Source organism: Pteronotus mesoamericanus, unplaced genomic scaffold, assembly GCF_021234165.1.
Source record: "Pteronotus mesoamericanus isolate MK-2021 breed Mesoamerican mustached bat unplaced genomic scaffold, CSHL_Meso_final scaffold_1186, whole genome shotgun sequence".
Classification (NCBI taxonomy): Eukaryota; Metazoa; Chordata; class Mammalia; order Chiroptera; family Mormoopidae; genus Pteronotus; species Pteronotus mesoamericanus.
This window is the reverse complement of record NW_026555302.1, coordinates 13673699-13694351: the sequence shown is the minus strand read 5'-3', so window position 1 is coordinate 13694351 and position 20653 is coordinate 13673699. Positions and strand designations below refer to the sequence as shown.

At 56.7% G+C, this 20653-nt stretch overlaps 1 protein-coding gene across 1 annotated transcript; it reads left to right on the top strand.

Annotated features, from left to right (window-relative positions):
* Positions 1 to 19974, top strand: TBX19 (T-box transcription factor 19). Its single transcript, XM_054587562.1, has 8 exons — positions 1 to 197; positions 7006 to 7270; positions 8533 to 8667; positions 10151 to 10212; positions 11587 to 11648; positions 14418 to 14606; positions 16821 to 16956; positions 19689 to 19974. The coding sequence occupies exons 1-8, from the start codon at positions 1 to 3 to the stop codon at positions 19972 to 19974; spliced, it is 1332 nt and encodes a 443-aa protein (XP_054443537.1).
* Positions 19975 to 20653: the final 679 nt, after the last annotated feature.

The window sequence follows — 20653 nt, the reverse complement described above, 5'->3', positions numbered from 1 at the left end:
ATGAGTGAGCTGGGCCCGCCGAAGGCCGGCGACGGCTCCGTCTCCCGCCTGCTCACCGTGGTGGAGAGCGAGCTGCAGGCCGGCAGGGAGAAAGGCGACCCCACGGAGAAGCAGCTTCAGATCATCCTGGAGGACGCCCCTCTCTGGCAGAGGTTCAAGGAGTTCACCAATGAGATGATCGTGACCAAGAACGGCAGGTGACGCTCTGCGGCCCTGCGGGCGCCGCCTGGGCCTGGGTGGGAGGCGGGACCCGGGGTCGCGAGGAGGCGGCTGTGGGGTCTGGTGAAACGAGAACCACCTCACACGCGGCCGCCACCACCTTAATTTCTCTGAGGTCATCAGAGAAGCGGAGGGTGAGGCCGCCTGTCCTGCGTGTACTTGCCGCCGCAAGGTCCCGGGAGACGGCTGTAGAGGAGGGCGCGCCCCTTGGGTTGGGGGGTGTGCTACCCTGTCAGGAAGCAGTGGCAGTTCTGGGCAGACGCGTACCCCGGGACCAACCTGAGCCCTTACTTGGCTCAGACGAGGTGAGAGGCAAGTTTTTGTGGAAGCCGGTGGTTTCCGCTCAAGTGGAACAAACTTGCCAGAGACTTCTGATTTGTTCAAACTGGGAGCCAAAGGGCAACTTTTAATCATTGCCGGTCACTGCGCCTGCTTCCCGGCGTGTGTGTGTGGCGCGTGCCTGGTCGGGGGGGAGAGAGAGCGTGTGTGCGTTTTGAGATGTGAGCCGCAGTGGTCAAAGGTAATGAAAGCGATGCACCGCCGGGGAGAGGGGAAGGTTTCTCTTTTCTCATTTTGACAGGTTAGGGATTAACTGAACCTAACGTTTGTTGGCATTTCTTGGATTCTATTAAATCGCATCTGCTGAGGGACTGTCCAGGTAATTTTAGAAGCTTTTACTTAGGAGAGAGGACACAACAATTTTGAGAGATGATTTTCTACTCCCTGCTTGGCCAGACAGGCTCCCGGCATTCAGCCGATGCGCACTTGCCTTTCGGTTCTCGTCCCAACAGGACGAAAGGTCAGAGGCTTTGCGGCAGGTGCGGGTGGGCAGGGCTGTGGCCGTGGCCCGAGAGGGGGCCCTGCTGCCCAGTTGAGAGAGCCCCAGGCCCTGGAACTTCTGGAAGGTTTTTGTCCTTGTGCAAAACGCCTTCATTCCCGAGGGCGTACTTTCCCATTAAAAAAAAAAAAATGCTCAGGGTACAAAGTGAACCTTTCCTTGTCGATCTAGGACACCTATGAAGCTGAGTGCTTGCTGTCACATGACACCAAAGTGCTTTGTAAGTGACAGGTGGGCCAGAAACGGGGGCATCGCCATCCATTGCGATCGCTCCTGGTGCCGGAATCTGCAACTTGTTCGGTGCTTGTATTTGCCATCTCTAATCGAGTCCCCTACTTACTTCACGTATAAGATGTAGTTCTTGTAATATCTGTAATTGTCCCTACTCTTGATTAGTAGCTACGCATTGTTTTGGGTAGAAAGAGATATAAAACATGTTTTTAATTTCAAGGCAACACCCCAAATTCCAGATTGGGTTTGCTTTCTGTTCAAAGATAGTGGTGGTACAATTGTACAAACATGATGCCTGATAACAGGTAGGACTTCCTGCTTATTTTTTGTCCACGGGGGGTAGTAGTCACACTAATCCTTGGCCTTGTACCACACGCTTGGTGTCAGAGTGGCCACTTTTGAACATAAAAGAAGTAGAGTCACCAAGTAAAAATATGTTTCATCTCTTTCAATAAGGAATGCATTAAAGTTTCCGATACCATGGTAAAATTCAACTTAAATATTATTAATATTGCTCATATTGGCACATTCTTTCTTTTGCCTTTTTTTACCTATACATTTTTTTTTCTCCGTGTTCAACATTTAGAATTTTTCCCATGGTTCAAATCATCCGATACTAAGATTCTCTTAAGGTTTCTGACTCTCTTTGGGTCAAAACTTTGCCAGGGGAGAGAACGCTTCCTCTCGTCTTCAGGTAAAGACAGAAGACAAGTCTCCGCGGGGTTGGCGTGACGGATGAGTGAGCTTCGCCTGGAAGGACGTAATCTCTTAGTTTCGTGGACTTGATTGTGAGCCACGCTTTGTTGAGCCATCTTTCTTGTGTCGCCGTTTCTTTTCCTGCCTGCCTTGTCTCCATTCCCCTCTTCTCTCCTAACCGCCTGTTTCAGGGCATCCTTTTTACCCGTTTCCTTGGGCTCTAGCCCCGCCACGGTTTCCTGCAAATACCCCTCCCTGTCCCGCACACCAACTCCCGACCCGAGGCGGGCGGGTCTGTGGCCCTTCCCTGTGGGGAAGGACATTCCTGGCATTCAGCACCCAGCCGGGACCTTTAATTCACGTTGCACGCGACCCCTGTAGGCAGCGGACGGCCTGACTTTTCTAAAAGCCTCTCTCGGGGTCACAGTCCGTAGGCACCAGGGCTCTCATTGCGTTGACGTAGCACAGGACGGACTGAGGAGAGAAGGAAAAGACTCGCTTTCAAACAGAGTCAGATGTGTATGCGGGCGGCTCCCATCTGACATGGGTGAGAAGTGGTAAAGAGAGGATGTTCCCGGAAAAAACTGAATTATCCCCCGACGCTGGGTCCTGATGCCCTTCATGCCTCCCTCCCTCTGTTTGCTTTATTTTACCCTCTCCCTTTCCTGTTTGCTTCCTGCACTCTTTGTGCTTAAAATTTTCAGTGATTCATAGTCTCCCAGAGATAACGGTTCCGCGCTGCAGAGCTCATTTGAATCACCTCCGCGGCCTCTGCTCTCAGGGCTTCCTCCGCTTCCTCCACATTTTAGGCGGCAGCGAAGGACGGCGTTCAGGCTTCGGAGGCGAACGCGCGAAATGCCTCGTCCCTCTTGTTTTCCTTACGGTTCACATCCTCACGTCTGGGGAAAATGCTCCAGTTCACACGTGCTTCCACTCAGCTAAGTAATTTCCACCCAAGCCTGACCTTGGGCAGGGACGCCCCTCTGCTCTCATAAAGTAAGAGCTGGGGATCCCGGGCTGAACGTGCCGGGGGTGACGGCGGCCGGCGCGGGGAGCCCCCCGGCGCGCGGTTTCCAGGGAGGCCTGTGCAAGAGCAGGGGAGGTCCAGGCTGCGCACGGGCGAGCCGATGTCCACGCACCCCTACCCCGCAGACACGCCTGTCCAAGGCTTACAGTTGTGATTTATGAGGAGCACATGCATCTGTGTGATTGTCCCCAACACACACACACACACACACAGGGGTGACCGCTTCATGCATGTCACCGTCCTGTGGGCAGATGGGGGAAGGTGTTTACAAGCGTCACGTCCTGGATGGTGCCTTTACCCCCCTCTGCTGCTCCCCCGCCCACAGCATCCGCCTCGTCTCTGCTCCTTTCCTCCCACAAACCTCCCTCCTCGTGCCTCCTTCGGCCCTGCTGCCTCCAAGGTCCCCCCGTCAGGGAAGTGAGATGAAAACCAGCCTCACGGCAGAGCACCAGAATTCACAGGCAGCCGCCCCACAACCCACGGCTTCTCCAGCGAGGCTGGGGACGGCTTCGTCACCTGCCGCACAGCCTGCCGGCCTGCCCGTCTGCCTCTCTGCCCCCTCCTGCTCGCTCTGCCTCCGTTAGGGACGGACCTCCACATTTCCCAGCTCCTCGGAGGCTCTCGGGCATCTCTGCGGTGAGCCGCACCTTGGGAAGAAGAGGCGGGAGAATCAACTCGAGGAAAAGGGGGGCCCCTCCCTGGAGACGCGTGGTCATGGGCGCTGCCCACGGGGGACACGCCACGCCTCCGGGCCCCCGTGAGGCGGGAGGAGCCCACCGTGGCTCAGCAGCGGGGTGAGCGCCAGGCCCTGGCACGAGACTCCTGGCGAGGTGACTGACTGACGTTTAATCCTCATTGCATAACAGAGGTGAAAAGAGACATGGCATCGCTTAGTTCATTTGTGTAGTGATAAAGCAATAAGCCACCCCACACCTTTCCCGGTGTCCTTCCCAGCGCCAGAACACGTGGCTCCTCCTTTACTTTTTCGTTAAAGCTTTATCGTGGCAGTTCACACATCATGCAGTTCACCCAGTTAATGTGTACAATTCAATGATTTTGGGTGTATTCACAGAATCGTGCATGTAGTCCCACAAATAACTTTAGAACGCTTTCCTCATCCCCCAAAGAAGCCCTGCGTCCTTAGCCGTCACCCCGTTGTCCCCTGTCCTCCCCAGTCCTGGCCACCTCTTCTATTTTCTCTCTCTCTGCGCAGATTTGCCAGCTTTGGGCACTTCATGCTCATGGAGTCATACTGTACGCGGTCCTTTGTGACTGCCTTTTTTTCACTGAGCATAATGTCTTCAAGGTTCATCCACGTGGCTGCATTTTGATTGCCAGCTAATAGTCCAGTGTATTAATCGACCCCACGTTGTTCATCCATCCATCACGCGTGCCGTTTCCCCTTCGGCACGATGCCGCTATGAACACTCGCATGGATGCGTGTTGTCCTTTCTCTCGCACGTGCACCTGGGCACGGAACTGCTGCTCCCTGAGGCGCTCCTGCAGGCTGGCTTCCAGGGCGGGGCCCTTCCTGCCCACCGGCAGTGCGGGAGGGCGACTATTTCCCCTCCTTGGATGCAGGGCTCTCCCTAGAAATCACGACACTTCCGGGGCGTCCTAACCCGTTTACATTAATTTTCTCCCTGTGAGCCCCCCACACAGGGAAGTGGCTCCCCCACTTCCGCGGGGAGCCAAGGGGCGGAGGAAGCCGGCAGCATTGGCCGCTGCCCACAGGTAATGCCAACGCCTGGGATCGGTGTGCTAATGACCGTGAGTCAGCCGGCGAATAAAAACGGAAGCGGCGTGAAAGGTGTTAATTTACTTTTCTGAGAAATAATTCTCATACAATCAAATTCACCCTTCGTAAGTGCCCGGTTTACTGGTTTTAGAATACCCACAAAGTTGTGCATTGGTCACGACTACCTAATTTCGGAACATTTTCCTCACCCTTCCCCCCATCCCGCCAGAAACCCCTTAGGCATTAGCAGCCACTCCCCCTCCCACAAGGACCTCTCGCCTTCAGGGCGCAAAGCAGAGGGCAGGAGGGGCAGTGTTCTTGTGCTCTGGGCTTCCGGCTCCCACAGCCACCGCCCGCCCGAGGTGAGAGTCTGGAAGAGCAGCAGGGCTGGCTGGCCGAGCCCTGGACAGAGGGGCAATGCAGCCGACGTGTCCAGGGCACTTACTAGGTGCCGGGCATTAGAAGAGGCACTTTGCATGAATCAGCTCCTTAAGTTCTTTTTTTTAATTAAACACATATTTTTTGCTCGCTTTGAGTTCTTGCAGCAGCTTTGAGGCTGGGCTGGGGTGCGGGCGATGAAGTTGGAGAGGCTCAGCAAGGCGGCTACGGCCCTCTGCTCAGGAAGGGTGGGGGCGGGAGCCAGGCAAACGGAACCAGAGCGACACTCGGACTCGTTCCTCGTGTGGCCGGTACCGGCAGCCGAACGCTAGCTCAGCGCCAGCAGCGATGGGGGCCTCGGCCCTTGTGCTAGGCTGACAGATGCCGAGAAGCGGCCCCTGAGGCCGGGCACCGAGGAAACACACCCCGCTGTGCGCCCACGGTTGCAGGACCGAGCCGGAAGAGGAGCCAGTAAAGGAGTTGGGAAGGAGATGTCACTGAGGTGGCTGAGCCAAGGCGACCAATTCCCATCACCATCCAGCGAGCTCTGGAAGCCTCATCCGTGGCACGTAGGAGCCTGGAGCCGGGACGGCTCCGGTCCTTTCCAGACCCACTCTTGCACCTGTCAGTCACTTCCTTTTCTGAATGTAGCAATTCCTTTCCACCTTGTCTCAAAGCTGGGCAGCGCTGCGCAGTCGGCTGTGCTCGGTGACCCTCAGACCCTCACCCGGGCGCATCCCTGCCTCCTCGGACCCCTTCTCTTCACAGTGGGTGCACCCGCTTCCCCTTCCATCCTCCTCCCAGCTCATCAGCAGCACCGGTCCTTGGACTACCCCACCCCCGCTGCCTTGCTGTCTCCTCAGTTATTGTCCTAAAAGCCGAGGACACTGTAGGCCGGCAGTCTGCGGCTGGAGTGCCCTGTGGCTCACCCGGGGGTTTGGAAAAGCAGATTCTGACCGAGTGCCCGGAGTGAGGTCTGCGGGCCTGCACCTCCATGAGCTTCCAGCTACGCTGATGTGCTGGTTCGGGGACCACTTTGGGCAGCAAGTGTCTAGACTCCAGGTGGTGAGCTCCTCGATTAGGGGATGCAGATTTAAAAGCAGTGTTGACCCATCAGACAGCACCTGGGGAGATCAGCCTGGAAACCAGGTCTCCAGCGGACAGGTTGGAGCAGCTTCACGTGTTTCGCTCATGGGAGTCAGGAGCCAGGCAGGGAGGGAGCTTCTGCAGACGTCCCTGAGAGCAAACTTGCTGCGTGTCCAGGAGGGCGGAGGAAAGACCCGTGAGTCCAGATCACAGTGCATCCCTCGAGCACATGAGAAGGTGGCTTCACTGTCATTCAGGTTCAGAGGACACGCCAGCCCACGCCCCCTCCTCGGAGGTTGGCGGTGGGCAGTAAAGGCCCTGTGAAGTCCCGCAGCAAAGGCGCTGGTCCAGCCAGGAGCTGCCCTCGCTTGCTTTGCCTTGAAACCATGTTTTCTCCCTCCGAGCCCTCGCTGCTGTTCAGAGCGCGTGTCCTCGGGAGACTGGGAAGCCTGGCTCTGTGGCGTGAGTGTGGGAATCCCACCCCTGATCGGACACCTTGGGCTTCAGGTTCCCCTGTCAAATGGCTCGATCAGCGGTCTTCAGACTTGAACGTGGAGCGCGGCGGTTTAAAGTGGCACCCCAAAATGAAACACAGCTGTGGAAAGAGGCTCGGGGGGCCTGGGGACGCCCGGCTTAGCCCTGCTTTCCCTGGCCCCTCCGCGGGCATGCTGTGCACCCCCGAGGCCGTCCACGGATGCGCTCAGAGTGGACGGGCGGCTGGCCGGGGGTCGTGGGGGTACCCCTAACCCTTGAACGTCCCTCCTGTGGCTCAGTCCCTGCCTTTTCTTGCAGACGGATGTTCCCTGTCCTAAAGATTAGCGTCACGGGGCTGGACCCCAACGCCATGTACTCCCTCCTGCTGGACTTCGTCCCGACGGACAGTCACCGCTGGAAGTATGTCAACGGGGAGTGGGTGCCCGCGGGCAAGCCAGAGGCCTCCAGCCACAGCTGCGTCTACATCCACCCGGACTCCCCCAACTTCGGGGCCCACTGGATGAAGGCGCCCATCTCCTTCAGCAAAGTCAAGCTCACCAACAAGCTCAGCGGTGGCGGGCAGGTACGGCCACGGCCCGCCTGGCCGCCGGCCGCCCCACAAAGCCAATCAAGAGAAACAAGTGTGCATTTAGTCAATTAGAGGGGTCCTCATGGGCCTCTTCTCCCACAGGGACCAATTACTCCCCCGAGTCCAAATGTAAACAGGAATAAACAGCTCTTAATTGGTGCTTTCAGTTTTTAATGGACTCCCGGATGTGGAGAGAAAGCTTACTTAATCAGGGGCCTTTCAGAGTTCTTCCAGCCGGGGAGGGAGAGGGCGGGGCGATCTGTTATTCCCTCTCCCTCTTTTTTGGCGAGAGTGGCGTGCTGGCAGTGGACAAAGGCCTTCATCGAAAGCTGCTCCTAATGAAATAATTGCTGCCTCCTCTTGGGCACTAGGATAATTATCAATAGCATATGGAATCAGCTTGGGGTTTGCAGGACACAAAGACAAACAGACCTCGCATGAGGAAGGGTTTACGTAAGGTCTTCCATTAGAGCAAACAAGATTTGGGGGCTTTTTATCTCTTCTTTTCTCTGGCTGGATCACGGATGCTCGTGTGCTGGGTAGGGGCTGCTTTTCACTTTATAACATGTAGGATTTGCGGGGGTAGTAGAGGGAAAGGCCTCTTCCCCCGCATATTTTGCCCGGCCTGTCCGCCCTTCCCTGGTCTCTCGGTGCTCAGCGCGCTGGGACGCAGGACGGGGTGCGGGCTGTCCACCCAAGCCTTTGTCATTTCCAGAGGGTTCCCATTCTTTATGAAAACGGGAAGTTGAAAAGGAAACGGTATTGCCTCCCAGGTTTCACAACAGGAGGCTTCCAACCGACCCTTGGCCGGGGGCGCGGAGCGGGGTTTCCGTCACCAGCAGGTGTCAGGAACGCTCCCTGTTGTGCGTCCTCGGGTGGGAGGAGCCGTGGGTCAGCGGCTGGATTCCTCCAGACCCACGAAGGAAACGCACGTGTTTTAGCGGGTCAACGTCTGCAGGGTTGTGCTGAAAGTAGGGAAGGAAAAGGAGAGAAGTCAGGCTTTTGGTGGAAAACTGAGTATTTAGAACAACTCCCTGGCAACACCCGTCCCCTCCCCACCCCACCTATTAGCACCAATGTTATGGTTCCTGGGAACTTCTGGGCAAGTCCCCTTCATTCTCAGGTGACTGAGGGTTCCCCGCGGGTGGCCCTGGCTGGGGGGTGCGGAGCTGGGGACCAACCACAGCGGCCCGCTGGGGGTCCCTGGGAGAGCTGGGCTTTGCATGTCCTGTCTTCCTCTTCTTGCTTCTCCACAGATAATGCTGAATTCTCTGCACAAATACGAGCCCCAGGTTCACATCGTACGCGTGGGGGGCGCCCACCGCATGGTCATGAACCGCTCCTTCCCTGAGACCCAGTTCATAGCCGTGACAGCCTATCAGAACGAGGAGGTGAGGGGGTGTGTGTGAGAGAGTGTCACCCGGGAGAGCATGGGGGGAGGGGCGGGTGACTCCTCACCGCCACCAACCCGGATGCCAGGTGGTTTTTTCAGGGCTCAGGAGTTAGGCCACGGGGTGGCCGCTTGCCGCTCTTTCTTGCCTGTTTGCCAGAGGCCCACCAGCACGTCCTGTCCCGGAGCCAGTGGGCGGGTCGAGCGTCGTGGCAGACCCCACACAGACCACCCGGGGCTCTGCTTCCAGGGCCGTGGGCCCTTGGCCTGCACGCGGTGGCGGGGGTCTCCCCCGCTCCGGAAGCTGGTCTGTGGTCACGGAGCTAAGCCTGCCCTCCTCCGGCTGCGTCCTCTGGGGGTCCCAGCACCTGCAGAGGCATGGATTCTTCCCGGTTATACGCAAAACAATTCATAAATAGAGATGTGACTGTAGATTTACATATGTACTCAGTACGTGGGGGGAAACACACGAAGCTGGTATTTACGGTGACCTTGGAGAATGGAGTCAAGGGGCTGGAGGGAGAAAATACTTTTATTTTTCATTTCCATTGGATACTTCTGTACTATTTGTTTGCTATGTGGGCTTTTAAAGAGTCCCCGTGTATTACCTTGAACATGAGGCCAGGAGAAAGATGGCGGTGTGCCCACAGGAATGTCCTCCCTTCCTCCTGGGCTTCCCGGCGCTGGAAGGAGAGCGGCACGTCTCAGGCCTTTGCTGAAGGAAATGTTCTTTTAAGTATCATTCATTCAGCAGATATTTGTTGAGCGTTACCACCTGCTGGGTGCTCTATGTGCCAGGGATACCGCGGTGAACAAGACACCGGTGTGCTCTGTCCCCAGGCGCTTACGTCCCAGTGGGGAGAGACGAAAACCAGAAGTAATATATCATGCGTGTCATATGTGTGATACGTGATGTGTATGTGTCAGGCGGTCCTGAAGGAAAGGGGAGCAGGCTAAGGCCAGGGGGACAGCGTGACGGTGGGCGGGGGCAGAGTTTGTGTTCCGTGCCCACTGCTAACAGGGCCTGATGTGGAGGATTATTCGTGAATTAGGGAGGCGATGCCAGGCGGCTCTCTTGGGGAGGCGGGATCTCACTGCGTTGCCTTCCATTGTGTGACCAGTGGTTGGAAACGTGGCTGATGGGCGGAAGGCATTCAGGAATTGCTGAAAAACGTGAATGAATAAATAAAAGAAAGGATACTAGGGCTGGCACGCGAGGCTTCACTCATTCCCAAGGCTTTGTCCTGCCTTTGCTCACGTTTGTCGCATCTGTATGTTCACCGCAGGCCACAGTAAGACGTTCTTTGCCAGAGACGGTGCCATAGCGGCTCCGCGCGGGAGCAAGCAAAGCACTGTGAGGGAGGGAGGGAGGGGAAAGAGGGGGCGGTTCTGACGTTGCGGAAATTCCCACGTGAAGGTAACGGGTTCTGTCTGCTTGTATGTGTGCTGCTTTCACTAACGCTTCTTATCTTTGTGAACATAAGATAACAGCTCTCAAAATCAAGTACAACCCCTTTGCCAAAGCCTTCCTGGATGCCAAGGAAAGGTGAGTAGAGACACTTCCGTCCAACCTGATGCCCTGGCTTCTGCCAACGGGAAATTCGCGGTCACGTAGAAGGAAGCTGGCCTCGTAGCGCTTCCTTCACCCTTGATAGAAATGTGTTTTTAACATTTAATTTACTATTTAACAAAGTCAACAACACTCAACAAACTCATAATTACCTGTCCCTTATACATGGGGTCCAGGAGAGGGACCTCTAGCGGGCCGTGTTTTGTCAGCTGTTTCCCTGTAGATTCTTGAACGTAGCGTGACCGCACTGAAGAACAGTGAAGTGACTTAGATCTTAGCTTGTTCCCTCTGCCACTCCCCAGTTGTGTCTGCGTCCTATGGTTTCCCCAAGCTGGATCTTTTAAAACATACATATAGCCTAGGAAAGGTGGGTCATTCACAAGGGAAGGGGTCCATCGCTTTCAGTTCTGAGAAATGAGAGACGTCTGGGAAGTAAGCGATAACCCTACCACTTGGGTCAGCGACTTCAGTCTCTGCATCTTTCCTTTCCATTCTAGGAAAAAAGAATAATAATAATAATGACACTTATCATTGACCTCTATCGACAAGGCCTGGAGCGTAGCTACGACCACTGTTGAAGTGTTCGGACTTTATTGCCTGAGTCCCAAGCCTTTCTTGATACCTCCTGTACCTGTCGAATTTTCCCTTTTCACCTTGAAGTGCGAGGTTAAGGAACAGCCATTTGCAATGACGCCATATAGATGAGTCCTATCAATATCTGACTTAATCTCAGTGAGGTAGAAGGCTTGCATGTAACTTGTTCAGATAAGTGAAGGCCTGAAGAAAATCTGACATGCGAGGTGACAGAAACCGGGTTCAAATGGTAGGAACGTGGTGTCGCCGGAAGAATTTAGGACTTTGAGGGAGACGTCCTCACTTGGAGTCTCAATGTTGCCATTTCCTGGCGGTTTGATCAGGGCAATGTCTGTTTACCTCTGAGACCCACTTTTTTAATCTGTAAAGCGGGTGTAGACTAGTTCCCTGGCAGGATTGTTGGTGGGTCCTGCCTACCACAGGCATGTGCCTTGACGTCCCCTGCAAACCTCGGCTGTCGTTGGCGTGTGCATCTTGTCAGGCGGGAGCGATGGCCAGACCCAAATAAGGTCTAGACTGCGCAGGGGCAGTTACGAATGTGGCAGATTGGAGAACCGTATCATTGCGCTTCCAAGAGCAATTGCCCAGGTCCATGAAGTGCCCTGGAGGAAGGGGGCGGGGGCAAGAGAGCCGCTTTGAGAAACAAGGGTGTTTGGTTTTCGAGAACTGGGTTGCTCTCCCAAGAGACTGCGTGCGGGGCAGGCGTGATGCCGGCTTGTGCGGTAGGCTGCATGGAGCTTTGTGTTCCCCTTTCAGGAACCACCTAAAAGACGTTCCGGAAGCGATCTCCGAGAGCCAGCACGTGGCCTGCTCCCACTGTGAGTCGGGGGACGTGGCGGGGGGCCTGGGCGACCGTAGGAACCACCTCCCACCGCTTCTGACTCCTCCCCTGTCGTGACTGCTCCATGCCCATCCCAAAACTTCCATCCCGATCCGGCGGGTTATTTCTTCTGCTCAGGGCGGGCCTCTGCCTTTGCAAGAGTCCCAGAGGGGAGCGGTGTTCCTAGGGGCTTCTGCAAACCTCAGGCAGCAGATAGGAGCGGGAAGGATGAGTTTCTTGGGCTCTAGCTTCGCGTCAGTGCGGCGAAGAGCCTCAGACGTGCACTCCAGGCGGGTTTCCATCCTCTCCGGCTCCGGGCTGTCTCTTCTGCATTTCCCATTCTTACTACTCGATTGCTTTCATGTTGGCCACCACGGCCAGTCCTCTAAAGCAGCAACAGCCACCCAGCGTCAGGGACATCAGCGTGGAAAGCCAACCCTGGTGTCTGAGACTCTCTAATTCGGATTGTGGCGGTTTGCTAAGACGCCTTCTGCAGCTTTCCAGCTCGGGAATCCCTCCCTTCCTCCCGCTGAAACCCTGCTGCATCTCCCTCCACTGCAGAAGTGTGAGAAGAGCCACAAAAAAGAGGCGGCTCTCAGAAGCGCACTTTTAGAAGTGACCTGGAGTAAAAGGGTTTTCAGGACCATGTGCAGAACTGCACATTTTCAAAGTTCGCTCATCGTAGGCTTCGGAGCAAACGCCTTGAGGTGTGCGCCTCGTGTGTGGTGAACTGGGTGCACTGAGGTCTGGTTGTGGGGAGCCGCTTGCCTGGCTTTGCCCAGCAGGACACCTGATTTTTGATCCCATTTGGCAGGTAGGTCCCTGTGGATCGCACGTCTAGACAACAGTCGGAAAATGGAGAGGGCCCCAGAGAATGTGGGGAATGATTTGCCGACCCTTTGCAATATGAACTCTGTATAATTTGCTTACTTATCCTTAACAAGCATTCAGCAAAGACAGTGGTTTCTGAGTCCTCACCGGGTCTCAGTGGAGGGGCTGTGTGTCTCAGGGGGGTGTTACTAGGTCTCCCTGCCTTCGTGCATGAACTCAGTGGGAGCACAGCCTTCTGTTGGAATCTTCACTCATTTTTTCTTATCGTACAAATGACACATAACATAAAATGCTCCCTTCCAACAACTTCCAAGGGTACGGAAAACACTGTTGACCACGAGCACATTGTAGTACAAAAGATCCCTAGAACCAACACCCAAAAACGAATCCAGCAAACAGGAACTCTTCTTCGTCCTTCGCTCCCGGCAACCGCAGTTCCACGCCCTACCCCTACGGCCGCCCCGTCCTCCAGCGCCGCCGCTGCTCGCCGTCTCCCTCGGATCCCTGATACAGGAGGAACCGCGCAGTCATTGTCCTTTTGGTAGTGCCTTTGTTCTTCTTTTTCAACATTGTTTTGGCTCTTTGGGGTCTTTTGAGATTTCATATGGATTTTAGTTGCTTTTTTTCTAATTCTTCCCCCAATGCCACTGGGCTACGAACAGGGATTGCAGTGAAATCTGCTGATCACATGCTTTGGGTCACATGAACACTTTAAGAATATTGTCGTCCAATTGTGAACAGAGCGTGCTTTCTTTTGACACTTACCTGTATCTTCTTTAACATTTCTCCCAGCAAATGCTCTGTAGTTTTCACTTGGCGCATGTTTTGCCCCCTTGGTGGTTTCTTCCTCATTATTTTATTCTTTTGGAAACAATTGCAAATGGAATTGTTTTCTTGTTTTATGCTTTTTGGGTTGTTCATTGTTAGCGTGTAGAAATGCAGCTGATTTTCTGTGTTGGTTTTGCGTCCTGCACCTTTGCTGAATTTGTGTATTCTGAGTGTGTGCGCGTGTCTGTGTGTAACCGCTAGGACTTTCTTCATGTAATATCATGCCATCAGTGATTTTATTTCTCCCTTTCCAATTTAGGTGCCTTTTCTTTCTTTCTATTATTTATTTATTTTGCCTAATGGCTGTGGCTGGGACTCCCAGTGCTGTGTTGAATAGAAGTGGCAAGAATGGGTCTCCTTGTCTTGTTCATGACCTTGAAGGAAAAGCTTTCAGTCGGTGACAGTTGCGTTTGTTGTTACGGGCTTGTCATACGTGGCCTTAGTTACGATGAGGCAATTTCCTCTTGTTCCTAGTTCGTTGAGTGGTTTTTTTGTGTGTTTCTTTGTTTTTGTTTTTTAATCATGAAAGGGTGTTAAGTTCTGTCAGGCACATTTTCAGCATCAGTTGGGGCAACATTCACGAGCAAATGTCTATGAGATACTTGGCAGCCTTCCAGAATATCCTGCAACATTCTGGCAGTGAAGGCACGCCAACCAGCCCCCCGTCTTTTAGCTCTTGGACCCTCCCTAGGGGGGATGGGAGGGGCGAGAGCCTCCCCAGGCGCGAGTCAGAGCGGCCTGCACCCCCTGCGTGACCACACTGAACAGTAGCTGCAGGTCAGCGGGCTGCGCACACAGCTAACACCTCCTCCTCGGCCTGCCTTTTAGCGGCACTCAGTGGAGCCAGAAGCCACTTGAGCTTTGAATTTCCACAAACAGAAACATCCAAGCGGTCTTCTGTGTCGCTGTGATTCCAGCGTTGCAAACTTTGAGAGGACCTGTCAGTCATCCATCGCCCGAGAGGCCAATGGACAGGGCGTGCCAGGGCGGCGGGTGGTATCTACATGGCAGACGTGCAGTGCCGTTGGCACAGAAACATCGCCACGCACGGTGGCTGGGGCTCTGACTTTGGGCGCCAGGCTCCGTGTCTCCCTCTTGTCCCTTCCAGTGGGAGGCTGGATCTTCTCCAGTCCGGACGGCGGGTGCCCAGCAGGAAATGCCAGTCACCAGTGCGCAACGCCCCTGCCTCTGCCTACGCCCCACACCCACCACGGCTGTGAGCGCTGCCCCGGCCTCCGCGGACACCGGCAGGCCCCCTACCCGCCCGCCTACGTGCACAGGGGCCACGCGCCCTCAGGTGTGTGGCGCTGCCCGTGGGGAAACCCTTGGGGGCCGGGCTGGGACGGGGGTGGGGCGGCAGAGGGGAGAGAGGGATGAACAGCTGGTAAAAGAAGCGCCTGAAGAGGGAACCCTCTCATCTAACGTAGGGAGGACTGTTGTGTGTTATTAGTTTAATGGTTTCTTTTCTATCCTGGCGGTTGACTGTAGAGTTGTGACATCATTGGCGTTTCTTTTTGTAGTTTTTTCATAAGACACCGAACCCCCTGGTTTCTAACGGGTGGGACGGCCCAGGGCGGTTCCAGGCTCCGGCAGGTCAGGCGGTGGGGCCTCAGGCACGCAGCTCATTCATTGCCTTCCGGACACGGCTCTTTCCCACGGTTAGGCACTGGCCCCGTCCCCTCCGCACTGACGCGCCCTTAGGAAGGCCTCGGGGAGCGGCGCCCCCCGGCGTGGGTGTGATTCAGTCGGGGGTATGCAGTGCCCGCCTCGGTCAGTTTTGTGGCCTGACGATTGTGCACGTTGGCACTCTTGTGAGGTTTGAGCCTCGTCGATGGCTGCCTTGCCGGCCTTGGCTGTGCGTGAGCCTCTTGCCTGGTTCTTTATCTGAGGAACAGAGCGATGAAACCAAGGGCTGATTTCTCATTCAGTTATTCATGCAACAAACATCTGTCGGGGGCTGACGATGTTCCGGGTTCTGCCCACAAACAGAGTAGACAAGTACCCGGCCCTCGTGGGGATTCTGTCCTCAGACGGGGAGACGGACATTAAATCAAGTGAATAAGTGGAGTGGCGTGGGGGAGAGGGAGGGTGTGAAGGCGGCAGCGTCAGGGACACCCTGGGCCCTGTGTCCCCAGAGGGCTTTCCCGGTCACCAGAGCCTGTCCCTGTGCCCCGGCACCTGCGTCCCGGCAACCTCGGCCGCGGCGGCCAGGGCGGGAGAAGGGTTGCGTAGTGGCCTCGACACTGAGCGGTGTCCCCACTCTGCTTCCCGATTCTTTCCGGGGCCAGCACCGGGCCACGCGCTCTGAGCACGTGGGCAGCGGGGAGGAAGGCGGTTGGGGGGTGGGGCCCAGGGCGGCACGAATCCACATCAGTCACCAGCGTACGAGGGGCAGCAGCTCTGACAGGGTCCTGGGTCTGCGGCGCCCCTGCCCCCGGGGCCTGGTCAGAAAGGGGGGCCCTGGGGACCTCCTTCTGAAAGAGACCGCGTTTGCACAGGACGCCCAGGTGGTTCACACGCACAGGGAAGTTGGAGGAACGTTCTGTAAAGCACAGAAGCCACGGTGCTGTGGGAAGGAAGGGGAAAGGGCAGCTAGGGCTGCCTAGAGGGGGTGACGCTGAAGATCTGAAGGCGGCACAGAGAAGGGCAGAGTGGCAGTGGGCGGGTGACACGGGACACCGGCGGAGGTGAAGGGCATTCCAGCTGCGAGGGGACTGTGAGTGCAGGCCCAGATGGCAGGAGAGCCTGGGCTGCCTGGGGGAGGGACTGGGAGCAGAGGGGAGGGGGTGGGAACTGAGGTGGAAGAAGCGCCAAGCACCGCCCACGTGCTGCCTCGTCAGAAGCGTTTCCCTCTCCTCTTTCCCCTCCTTCCTCTCCTCCTGGTTTTCCTTCGTCCTCTCCTGCACACACGCTATTCGTGCAACTGGAGATTCGAAGACATAGTAGACGTCACTGTTCTGGAGAGGTTTAATCTGCTTGGGGTTGCTGAGAAGAATAAGGTCCCGGACCCCAGGCAGCTCATCGGGGCACCGGCGGCTTTGCTCGAAGGGATGATGATGCGGTCCATTCTTAAAGGGGAGACAGGAGCGTGGAGACGTGAACTGTGGCTGTGTCTCAGGGCCAAGCGCCTCACCCCCGGGCCTCACCTGTCACAAGGAGACGAGCTGTTATTGTGGAGATTTAAATGTGTGTGGCACGTGGCTGATGGATGACGCTCAAGAAGCCCAAGCTCCCCTTTTCCGTTCCCCAGAGAGCTCCCACACGCCCTGACGGGTGTGGCTCAGTGGGTCGGGCGTCTTCCCGCAAACGGAAAGGTCGCCGGTTCGATTCCCGGCCAGGGCACCTGCCTGGGTGGTGGGTTCGGTCTGGACAGGGTGCGTATGAGAGGCGATCGCTCAATGGCGCCTATAGCACAGCCACAACTGCGTTTGGCCCCAGGATAATGTCATTGGTCACCAGCTTTCTAGGGTCTGCACGCTCTGTCCACTGAACTGTTGTTATTTCTCCAAAGTGAATTTGATAGAGAGCCCCGGCAACAATCTGCAAGTTTTCTCCGGAGCCGACAGCTGGACGTCCATACCCTCTGCCCCCCACGCCAGCATCCTGTCTGTGCCTCACTCCAGCGGCGCCATCAACCCAGGGCCCGGGTAAGACGAACCCCGCGACCCGCTCTTCGGTCCCGGTGGGCGGGGCACACGTCAGCGCTGGGGCCCCGGGGCCCCTCTTCCCCAGGCTGGTATGGGCCAGCCCCCTGTCCTGACTTCCAAGCTGCCGGGCCGTGGAGGTAAACAGGGCTCGCTTTTGCTCCCGCAGGAAGGGTGGCCGGGAAGGGCTCGCTTGGCCGTGTGCTTGTTTTGGGGACCTTTGGTATTTTTTCTTTGAAGTGATCATTTGTCTCACACCAGTCAGACATACTGTGGTTTGTGGTGGTGGCAAGTAGATAACAAATATAGGGGAACTGGAGGGAAAGGAGCAATTTCACACAGAGAATTCCAGACCTTTGACTGTCCATTTTCTCATAGGCTGCCCAGCCTAACGGGGGGCGGGGGGGCTGGCTCATGATGCAGGTGCTAGGACACCATGTAGCATGTGGGACACGCCGCATAACCCTCACCCCGAGACCTGCATTTGGCTCGGACTTCTGGAGCCCGGAGAGGGGAGTCGGGGAAGGGGGCCTGGGGTCTGACAGCCGTGGAGGAGTCCCAGTTCTCCCGCTATCGACTGGGTGATGTTGGTCCATTTCCTGAGCCTCACGGGGCTTCGGCTGCCTTGTCTGTGATAAGAGGAGCCACTCTGTGGAGCTACAGTGGGAGCAAAAGGAAATGCATCACAACGCTGGGGAAGCAGCAGGCTCTGTCCCCGTGTCAGCTGTGAGGCTCAAGAGAATTCTGAGGAGGCCCGAAAGGGGTTCAGAATTCAAAGACGGGATGGGGAGGTGTCAGGGGACGTGTGATTTCGAAGGCCCAGAGGAAGTGAGGAGGATGCAGGGCCCTGGACCGCAGCCGCGCGTCTCCCGTTCTCCCATGCGTGACAATCGCCTGGGATGTCCTTCAAGTGCACAGCAGGGGCCCGAGAGCCTGTGTTTGCCACAGGCTTCCAGGTGGTGCTGGTACGGCTGTAAATGTGACCCTGATGTTGCTGTGGCCACAGGGTCCAGCGCCAGGCTGCCCAACGCAGCCGCCACCAAAACTTTGATACGCGGCTCGTCCATGGAGACGTGCGGTGAGTGCCGCCTATGCATGGATTTGGGAAGACGTGGTACGAAGCCAAGAATAAAAAAAATGACATCAAATGACATAATCTTTTAAATATTTTCTGTTCCACAAAACAGTATTAACAATAATATCCTTTTAAAAATGTGGCCACTGGGAAAGTTAGCCCGGTGTTTGGGACTCACGTTTCATTTCAATGAGCGGCTTGACTAGGGGGCCCCGGGGAAGCGCCTGATTTGGGCTGCGGCAGGAAGTGGGAAGGAATGTCTTGAAAGATATTAAATGATCATGCGCCAGGTTCTGTGCTGGATACGTTCTGGGAGTCGTTTACAGTGTTTGAAGGTATCCACAAGGCCGGCATTAAAATTCCTGTTTGACCGAGGAACTAAAACTGAGCGGCATTAGAAGCTTCCCGGAGGTCACACCGTGAGTTACGTGACTCAGGGCATGTGGGGTCGCATGGCCATCAGGAAGGTGCCCCCGAGCGACGTCGGAGAAGAAATAGGGACCAGAGTCCCTGCCAGCTCAGCTGGCAGGAAAAAAAAAGTGCAGGGCAGGCTCCTGCGGGTGCTGGGGGGCCAGTGACCCTGACACATGGCAGGGTGCCAGGTGGGACGCCACCTCTGCTTCCCTCAGCGCTGCGTTTAACCCATTCCTGCCCATAACGATTTTGCTCGAGGACAAGGCGTGTGTCAGAACCGTCATTGGGTAAAGCGTCTGCTCTCAAGTCCGAGCGCAGCGCCGGCGGAAGGCCCGGAGCATCGGAGGCCACTCTGTCGGCTCCAATTGCTGCCCTGTCCGCCTGGGTTCTAGGTCAAGGCGCAGAATCAGCCCCGCCTGACAGTCGGCTGGAAAGCCGTGTCAAACCCTGACACCGAGGCCGCGTGCCCGACTGGGCACATCAGGGCCTTGGGGGCGGGACCCAGGCTCTAGAACACTCGTTAGGTGACCCACTGCACAGCCAAGCTTGTGACTAAGAGAAGTCCAGGAAGTGGCCAGCTCCGGCCGCTCTGCCAGGACCAGAGCGGCCTCGGGGCCGCAGTGGGAGACTTCATCGTCACGGCGACGCTTCACTGAGCGCCAGGCGCTAGGCGGCGCGTTCTCATTGAACCCTCACAACAGTATCTGGACGTGTGTATAATCGCCACTCCTGGCCTTGAAGATGGGAAACTGAGGCTCAGAGATGTTCAGTAATTTGACCAAGGTCCCAGGGCTAATATGGTAGAGGTAGGATTTGGCCCAGGCTTCCCGACCCCGGTATGTTCCTGCTGTTAGGCTGTGTGGCCTCTCCTGGCCAGCGAGGCATCTTGCCCACAGATCAGACTGGTCAAGTGTCCCCTTCACGCCGCCTGCCCTCTGCACAGGCTGCGGGGGAGGGAGGCCCAGGGACATAAAATGCTGTGTTCAGAAGCAGACTGCTTGCTAGTGGCAGGGCCAGCCTCAACGTTCGGGTCTCCGGCCGCCCGTCCTGTGCTTCTCCCGCGACGCCTCCCTGCTGCCTCTGGCTTCTCCGCAGAAACAGGGCCCGGACACATCAGGGCTGGAAAGCAGGCCGTGGCCAGGAGACCCTTCCTAGGCCCGCGGCCGTCTCTACACTCTGTGCTTGTCAGGGGGCGGCCCTTCCTGGGACTGCCCCCCAGCATCCCCCCTCTTCTGTGTCTCTGCAGCCCCTACCCGTGCCTGTGGACCATCAGCAACAGCGGCGGGGGCCCTGCCGGCTCGGGCCCGGAGGTGCATGCCGGGTCCCCGGGAGCCTTTCTCCTGGGTAACCCCACTGTGACCGCGCCACTGTCCACCCAGGCGCCCGCTGCGGCGGGCATGGAGGTTCTGGGGGAGCCCTCGCTGACCAGCATCGCCGTGTCCACCTGGACGGCGGTGGCCTCGCATCCATTCTCGGGCTGGGGGAGTGCGGGTGGGGGTGGGCGCCACTCTCCCTCCTCACTGGATAGTTAGGCGGGATCTGAGGGTGGGTGTCCGCAGAGAACCTTCTAGGGCCCAGCACTTAGAAACCCCACCTACCGATGCCAGTGAGTGAGGCTGCAGGGTCTCCACTCCCCCCCACCCCTGACCCCCGAGCCAGCTGCAGGGTGGGGTGGGTTCTTCCAGAAGCCGACTGGCAGATTGCTCAGTGTGGATGACGCTAATTATGTACTCGGGTCTTTCTACCCTATTTTCTCTGCGCTCTCACTTTCTCTGCAGCGTCTCCCTGCCATGCTTAGGTGGCAACAGCTTTAGGAGCACCACCCTTGTGCCTTGCCCTTACTCCCAATGGTCCTAGAAGGCCCTGTTCCTCTTCGGTGATGGGGTGCAAAGCTGTTCTGTGAGCTCCAGGGTTGCCTCCCTGAGGCCACCACACGGTGGCTTTGTGCAGCCCTGGAAGGCGCATGTGGCCGCAAGGCTTCTACTCTGAGCCCCAGAGAGGCTGCAACTCAGAGTGAAGTTCGCAGAGACGGAGCTAAGCGTGGCGTCCAGCGGGGAGCCCGGGACTGAGGCCGTGCGACCACGGGGCTCCCTTGCTCAGAAACCTGTGACGGCTCGCCCGTGCCCGCTGAATGGAGTCACTTCTCCTCCCCCCCGGGGGTCCCCTGCCGTCCCGCCTTGCAGCTTCCCCGGCCGGGCTCCCCGGGACCCG

Coding starts and splice junctions, on each gene's coding strand:
- TBX19 (XM_054587562.1), top strand. CDS start 1: ATGAGTGAGCTGGGCCCGCCGAAGGCCGGCGACGGCTCCGTCTCCCGC. Junction 11,649..14,417: donor GCACGTGGCCTGCTCCCACT/GTGAGTCGGGGG, acceptor TGTCCCTTCCAG/TGGGAGGCTGGATCTTCTCC. Junction 16,957..19,688: donor GCCATCAACCCAGGGCCCGG/GTAAGACGAACC, acceptor GTGTCTCTGCAG/CCCCTACCCGTGCCTGTGGA.